This window comes from Mizuhopecten yessoensis, unplaced genomic scaffold (assembly GCF_002113885.1).
Source record: "Mizuhopecten yessoensis strain PY_sf001 unplaced genomic scaffold, ASM211388v2 scaffold9867, whole genome shotgun sequence".
In the NCBI taxonomy this organism is placed as follows: domain Eukaryota; kingdom Metazoa; phylum Mollusca; class Bivalvia; order Pectinida; family Pectinidae; genus Mizuhopecten; species Mizuhopecten yessoensis.
Genome location: NW_018408262.1, coordinates 59,822 through 68,479, shown reverse-complemented (window position 1 = coordinate 68,479; position 8,658 = coordinate 59,822). Strand labels below are relative to the sequence as shown.

Genomic DNA, 8,658 nt, shown 5'->3' with positions numbered 1-8,658 from the left:
CTCCCCTCCAATTCACCTCCTCTCCCTTCCCTCAATCTCTCTCCCCTCCAATTCACCTCCTCTCCCTTCCCTCAATCTCTCTCCCCTCCAATTCACCTCCTCTCCCTTCCCTCAATCTCTCTCCCCTCCAATTCACCTCCTCTCCCTTCCCTCAATCTCTCTCCCCTCCAATTCACCTCCTCTCCCTTCCCTCAATCTCCCTCCCCTCCAATTCACCTCCTCTCCCTTCCCTCAATCTCTCTCCCCTCCAATTCACCTCCTCTCCCTTCCCTCAATCTCTCTCCCCTCCAATTCACCTCCTCTCCCTTCCCTCAATCTCCCTCCCCTCCAATTCACCTCCTCTCCCTTCCCTCAATCTCTCTCTCCTCTAATTCACCTCCTCTCCCTTCCCTCAATCTCTCTCCCCTCCAATTCACATCCTCTCCCTTCCCTCAATCTCACTCCCTTCCATTTCAACCTCCTTCTTCCCCTTGCTATTTTCCCATACTTATCTTCATGTCTCCACTTTCTCTCCCCATCCATCCCCCATATCCCTCTCTCCCCTCCCCACTCCCAAACTTCACGTTAGAACGTTCTCAATTTGTAAGTGTGCTATACGACCACGCTGTTTACAAACAACATTGACATCGAACATTACACTTCAAATGACGTCACCATTCAAATAGGACGCTGTGTCATGTTCTTGTGAATGTTTTGCAGCTAACACATTGACAGGCGCGGCAGGCACATGGATTGTGAGTCAGAAATTTGATAAATATTTCAAAATAAGAGCTGTGAGATCGAAAAGTATCGGTCTCAAGAGGTCCTAGGGGACCTTGTAATTCCCGGCATGTGTGGTTTTTGTTTGAGGGGATGTTGTCATTTATTCACAATTATTGGAAATTAAGAAGATTCTCTTTTTAAAAGGGGGGATTTAGCAAAAACACATACATGAACGTAAGCAGTAAAACAAAATGTAAAATAACACACAAACCTAGTCATTATGTCATTATAGAATGGCCTAACGCATGTACAGTTAGTTTACCTTGTCCATTTCTATTTTCTAAATACTGTCTCTCAGTCATAATTCAACCATAACAGTTTATCATGTTTCATTTACATATACATGTCGTTAAACATTGTGCCTGATGATATTTTTGTATTATATAAAAAAAAATCAAAAAAATCAATGTTTCCAATGTTACCTAACTATGAAGCAAGCAAGCGAAAACATAATACTTCCCTACACGGCCCCTATAATATTGTTACAGTAGATGGCAGTAGTGGTGACGTTAGGAACGAGAGCGACAGAGTAGAATTAGGTGCGAGTACCATCGCGTAGATACAAACACGATCGATAGAAAACGATCAGCTGATTAGATTTAGCCTGTGTAGTGCGAATATTGTGTCGCCATTGAAAGTTTAGCTACGCTTACAAAGTAACATGTAATCTGTGACACGGGGGATGAAGGGTATCAAAACAGACATTGTTTCTACGATGCAAAAGTTGTTGATTATTGACAATAATAAAAACTCTCAGCGTTAAATAATACATGACGCATATATGTGTCATTAGTTTTGAATCCAGCGTTGATTTATGTTCGGATTAAGCTGTCCTTAAAAGTTGTAGAGAACATAATTTTACACTGCCATTTGAAATGAAGATCGTATCAGCCAGGGACTGAAAATAGGGAAAATATAGATTGTTACTTCTTTAAGTTTAGGAAATTATGAAGGTACACACATCTTGTCTGGTAATATACTATCAATACAGAATTATCAGGCAGTTGAGGTGATTAAAATATTTATAGTAATTTAACTGGGTTATGACATCATCTTTTGTTCTCATTGTACATTATATAGTAAAATGTCCAATAAAGTACCTGTAGCTGTCTATTATAAAGCCGAAGCTGTCCAATATTGTGTTTAATAATTCTAAGCACCAGCAAATTTTAGAAAAAAATCCACAATTTATTAATAACATATGACTTAACTATATATATGTACATATAAATATGATAAAAATTAACCATAAAATATAATCCATTTAAAAACCACAGATAGTTGTATTTGATCCAGAAGTAATCCAGCTGCCCTTATCACTGTTGAATTTTATTGAAGAGAAAAATCTTTGAGAATTAATTAATCCAACAGAATGCTGTAAAACTTACAGGGAATACAGTAATCCAATAATTATTTCAAAATATGAAAATTGATGGAGCAGCAAAACACATATCTTGATTCGGGAATAATCTTACAGATATTCACACACAATGATCCATACTTGGAGGTAGAATTGATCCAATAGATATTTCCTGACATAATTTAACTGCCACCAGTATTGGTTTAGGTGATTTTTGAGGTTTGAATTGATTTTCCCTCTGCTTATTGTCGTCTCCTGAGAATCCCATGTTCTCACTTCAAATGACCAAGCTGGACTGACTGGTAAAACACAGGTTTCACTCTATCAGTATTTGGACATGAAAAACATGTGCATTTCTAAGAATAAAACCCCTACCTCTACCTGTCCAGTAGGTTAACAATATGCCGGTACATTGTTCAGTAGCTGTCCATTCTTAACACAAAAAGGTATCCACTATTCATACAAAGTAGGCTGTGTTTTAAGTAGGTGAAAAGCCTCAAACTGTCCATGTTGCGCCCTACGCCCAACAGGGCCTCAAACTGTCCATGTTCCGCCCTACGCCCTACAGGGCCCCAAACTGTCCATGTACGCCCTACGCCCTACAGGGCCCCAAACTGTCCATGTACGCCCTACGCCCTACAGGGCCCCAAACTGTCCATGTTCCGCCCTACGCCCTGCAGGGCCTCAAACTGTCCATGTTCCGCCCTACGCCCTGCAGGGCCTCAAACTGTCCATGTTCCGCCCTACGCCCTACAGGGCCCCAAACTGCCCAGGTTGTGCCCTACGCCCTACAGGGCCTCAAGCTGTCCATGTTACACCCTACGCCCTACAGGGCCTCAAAATGTCCATGTTACGCCCTACGCCCAACAGGGCCTCAACCTGTCCATCTTACGCCCTACGCCCTACAGGGCCCCAAACTGTCCATGTACGCCCTACGCCCTACAGGGCCGCAAACTGTCCATGTTACGCCCTACCCCCTACAGGGCCTCAAACTGTCCCTGTTACGCCCTACGCCCTACAGGGCCCCAAACTGTCCATGTACGCCCTACGCCCTACAGGGCCCCAAACTGTCCATGTTACGCCCTACCCCCTACAGGGCCTCAAACTGTCCATGTTGCGCCCTACCCCCAACAGTGCCTCAAACTGTCCATGTTACGCCCTACGCCCTACAGTGCCTCAAACTGTCCATGTTGCGCCCTACGCCCAAGAGGGCCTCAAACTGTCCATGTTACGCCCTACACCCTACAGGGCCTCAAACTGTCCATGTGACGCCCTACGCCCTACAGGGCCTCAACTGTCCATGTTACTCCCTACGCCCTACAGGGCCTCAAACTGGCCATGTTACACCCTACGCCCTACAGGGCCTCAAACTGTCAATGTTACGCCCTACGCCCTACAGTGCCTCAAACTGGCCATGTTACGCCCTACGCCCTACAGTGCCTCAAACTGGCCATGTTACGCCCTACGCCCACCAGGGCCTCAAACTGTCCATGTTGCGCCCTACGCCCAAGAGGGCCTCAAACTGTCCATGTTACGCCATACGACCTACATGGCCTCAAACTTTACATGTGACGCCCTACGCCCTACAGGGCCTCAAAATGTCCATGTTACGCCCTACGCCCAACAGGGCCTCAAACTGTCCATGTTCCGCCCTACGCCCTACAGGGCCCCAAACTGTCCATGTTCCGCCCTACGCCCTACAGGGCCCCAAACTGCCCAGGTTGTGCCCTACGCCCTACAGGGCCTCAAGCTGTCCATGTTACGCCCTACGCCCTACAGGGCCTCGATCAGATCATTCTCTCACAGATCTGGAGTGGTCAGTTTTTTGCTGTGGATAGCGCACTCGCCTTTCACCAAGATGGCCGAATTCAACGCTGCACTCATAGGATTTATAGGAATCACGGAATCAAAACATCAAACGGAACAAAACTTGAAAAACAGTGTTCACTACCTTAAGTATATCTGTCCTTAAAGAAAAAAAACAACAACATGTTAGCAAGTTTTCTAAACATTTGTCTAATAATGGAAGCATCAGATTTCAAAGGGGAAAATATCACAAGAAGTGTCCGCCGTTGTTTGGTCTATTAAACACGGTATAAAAGAAATAAACACATTAACCAATTCGCAGTTCTGCATGCTAACAATTACCATATCATCGACGTATTATGGTTCATTTGGAAGGTAGGGTATAAGGGGGTACCGCTCCCGAAATAAAGGGCGTTCTGGATCCTTCATTACCGTGTGTGCCCACCCTCGAGATGTTTTGTTTGCATGAACACATTTGTGAATTGAATTCGTCAGGACATTGACCTTCCTCATGAGTACATGGTAAATTCATAATACAGCGCTAACGCTAACTGAGCGACATTGATCGGTAGATTCGCCAAACGTCTCACCTTCCTGTAGAATTAGTAACACACATGTTCTGTCAGGGAGAGTTTATAACTGTATGGGGGTAGGGGCAGTCTATGGTGGGGACATTGTTTACTGCTAAGTAACACACATGTTCTGTCAGGGAGAGTATATAACTGTATGGGGGTAGGGGCAGTCTAGGGTGGGGACATTGTTTACTGCTAAGTAACACACATGTCTGTCAGGGAGAGTTTATAACTGTATGGGGGTTGGGGCAGTCTAGGGTGGGGACATTGTTTACTTCATATCTTCGTTATATGCTGTCACATGTTGTCCTGCTGGAAAATCAGCCAAGACTGCTTTACCTATAAATATATATTTCCATTGTTTAAAAGCTTGAAAAGTTAACAAAGCTTTATATTATTTTCAAAAATCTTTAAACCACAGGAGAAGATATAGTCAAAATTTACATCATGCGAACAGGAAGTACCAAGGGCAATGGAGAAGCGCTCAATGATAGGACAAAGAATCAGACCTAAGAGCTGATTGAAGAGAAAAAACACAGCGGTTTTTATCATACCTTCAAGAAAACGACGAATATGTGGAAAATAACAGGTCGCCGGCAATTGAACAGTGCATCAAAGTTTTGCATAAAGGACAGCTGAATTCGGTCAATTAAAGAATTTGGACTATTATTGGTGCAGACGCACGAGAAAAAGATTCGTAAATGCTGACATGGAAATAGAGATGTGCAAAGACCAGCACAGACTAACTGCACTCGAGGGGAAACGGAGAAAAGTTTCTTTCAAAAAAAAGTGAACGATGCATTGCAAGGAGTACAGCATAATTTAGATAAAACGAGAGGACCGGGATTATTCAACAGAGCGACGAAACGGAAAGACGACTCAATCGTGGGACGTTTTTGAAATAAATGGAAACTAACAAAGAAAACATTGCAAGGGTTATGGACTTGGCAAAAGGTCTTAAAATGAAGTGGAAAGACCTAAATAAGGCAGTCACAAGTAATATTCAAGAAGCAAACAGCTCAACTTAGAACATAAAGAAGAGATTCGGGAGGAAACCCAGCAATGAATAGTCGGTGGACTGGCAAAACGTTGCACGCGGTCTACCGTGAATAACACAAATTAAGATGTTTCGGTAAATTGTGACGCGCTTTATTTTTAATTCTTTTGACCTTTGTGCCACTGATGAACGAAATGACAACATGGTGCAGCTACTATCCTTTATGTCTGACTTACCAAATTAAATCTGTAAACAGGTATTGACCTAGTTCATATTCCATTGGATTATATAACTTTTTTCATATAAAAATCGAAATAAGAAGGAAATCACAACAGCGAATAAAGAAGAAAACTAATATACTGGAAGACTACTTTCGAATGGTATTTAGGTGGGGACTTTATTACTGTAGGGGAACGACACAGTAGTCCCGAGGTTTGCATATATTTTTGATTTTATAGGAATATGACCTGTGCTATTTAAGGATTGAAATCATTGATGATCGTTTGCAACACATGCTAACTTCTTCCTAACATGTTCTATGATGCACGTTGTAGACAGGACCCGCTTACCAAAACATGAGACACTCTAGAATTGGAGCAACACGATGTACGTCTATGTCACACCTAACCTGTCCAAGATATTTCAACGATTTTATCGTCTTCGCCATCTTTGTTTACCTAAGCCTACACAATCTCTTGGTTTCTCACGTTAGCGATTATAGCGCGACCTAGCGACTACTAATACACCCTCTCTAGCTAAAAATAGAATTCATGTTAGCTTTTATATACGGTCGATTGACAGCCGCGCGGCGATCGATCTCGCTCACATGTTACACTGAGTGTACACTGTAAGACATATATATCGTGTTGTGTTTCGATATTACCCACTAAACAAACATCGAAGAAGATATATCGCTAATACTTTAATGACTGAGTCATGCTTATCACGGGACTGATATCAGAATATGGAAGCGGCATGCTTCTGAACCGACTGGGATTCATTAAAACTTTGGTTAGCCATACACAACCTCAGTGCAATTTCTTCTATATTATCTTAATAAAAATAATCCAAATACGGATATATATTTTTCTGCCACAAAGGCATTGACTGATATTTATTTTCAATCCATCTACACAATAATACTCATAACGTACACAGAATAATTCAACTTTTATAATTTTAATGTTTTAAAAAATACGTAAAAGCTTTCTTGTTACCTGTATAGCATGAACGATGTATTCAAATTATTGCATGCGTAAATCACAGCCATTAGCGCTACCTATTTGTATAAACAAATCAAAGAGAAAAAAGTCACATCCTTATTCCTATGTACCACCAGCGGTGTTACTTTTATATTGGATAAGGCATTTATTTCTGATATCTTTACTTCAACATAATAGGATTCTCGGCATTTAAAAGAATTACTATAGTGAAAATTCCGATAAAATAGGTCTTGCTGTTATTGTTTTATTTTTACTTTTCTGCTGCAAGTCCCCACATAAACACTACCACTAAGCAAGTGCGTGCATATGGCTATGAAAGCAATCATATCAATATCATTTTGACGCTTCTCATCCTCCGTCATATAACGTGAAGCTATCATAAGAATCAACCAATTAGCATTGCAATTAGCTTTGACGGAAAAACTCAGTAAAGTTCAGGATTTTGATATGTCTACACAACTTGGAGTAGACGCGTTATATGAACAACTATCGTTATGTATGTTGCTTTCGTCAGATGAAGCAATTCCAAATCGTCAACTCAAACAGTATCTAAAGCCGTACTGGACATCGGATACTGAAAATGCGCATAATGTAGCTCTTTATAAAGACAATTGTGGATAAATGAAAATAGACCGCGAGGGATGCAAAATAAAACATATAAAGACTACAAGGAGGCAAAAAACATATTCCGGAATATGCATCAAAAAGCACATAGTACATACATAGACAATGTTAACAACGAGCTCGATAATACTGCTGAATGTTCTGGCGGCTAATACGGAAACGAAAGAACCCATCTCCAGACATATGTACAGCATTTACTCATGGAGGTAATGTATGTAGGGGTCCTATTGGAATTGTAGACATTTTCGCAGACCTCTTTGAAAAACTTTACGTGGATAATTCAAAAGGAAAGACGGATTTTAACCCACCATGTAGATACGGCGATGAATTAAACTCACCATTTACGTTTGACGAGATCAATGTCTGTATACGGCAGTTGAAATTGACAATATTACAAATGAACACATCAGATATGGCGGGAAACTGCTATTAGATAAAAAATAAGTGAACTGTTCAACTACATTCGAATATTTGGGAAAATACCAAAAACGTGGAAAATGGGAGTTATAGTTCCGATATATAAGGGTGGACATAAAAAGAAGTGTGACCCCAATAATTACCGCCCAATTTCGTTACTTCCTGCATTATATAAATTGATGGAAACAGTTTTTCGTAATCGTATTATTCGCTAGGTGGAAACAGAGAATATCGAATTCCATAGCAAACAGCAACAAGGATTTTAGAAAGGAAAGAGCTGCATGACAGCATTATTTAACCTTCAGGAATGTATAAAAGAAAACTTGGAACAGAATAGTAATGTCTATGTCGCGTTCGTAGATACATACAAAGCTTTCGATACCGTGCAACATAAAGGCCTATTTCACAAGTTGTATGAGCTTGGAATAACCGGAAGTCTGTTCAAAATGTTGCGTAACTCATATCAAGGAATTGTCAGTGCTGTCGTCCATAATAATGTTCAATCACGGTGGTTCAGTGGGAATAGGTCAGTACGGCAAGGGGGGGGGGGGGGGGGGGGGGGGGGGGGGGGTACTTACTGCACATAAATGATCTACTCAACCAATTGTGAACATCGAAAGCTGGCGCGAGAATCTTATCAATTAACTGTGCTAACCCATGTCTTGCTGACGATATCGCACTCATTAGTACTAGTCCAAGAGCTCTTCAGTGTCTACTGAACATCGCAGGAGAATATGCTAAAATGTGGAATTTTACATTTAACTCTTCGAAATGCTCTATCATTTCGTTCAAAACGTGTGTCACTAACGTCCCGTGGACATTGAATGGGGATATCATCACTACTGTATACTCCGAAGTTCATCTAGGAATGGATGTATCATCTGACCTTAAGTGTTC

The 8,658-nt window shown here is 41.5% G+C and overlaps 1 protein-coding gene across 1 annotated transcript; it reads left to right on the top strand.

The window, feature by feature from the left end:
• The first annotated feature begins 2,705 nt into the window (after positions 1–2,705).
• Positions 2,706–4,094, top strand: LOC110458946 (adhesive plaque matrix protein-like). The gene has a single exon (XM_021510936.1). The coding sequence runs from the start codon at positions 2,706–2,708 to the stop codon at positions 4,092–4,094; it is 1,389 nt and encodes a 462-aa protein (XP_021366611.1).
• Positions 4,095–8,658: the final 4,564 nt, after the last annotated feature.

Excerpts from the sequence above, each read along its gene's own strand:
- LOC110458946 (XM_021510936.1), top strand. The coding sequence starts at position 2,706 with ATGTACGCCCTACGCCCTACAGGGCCCCAAACTGTCCATGTACGCCCT.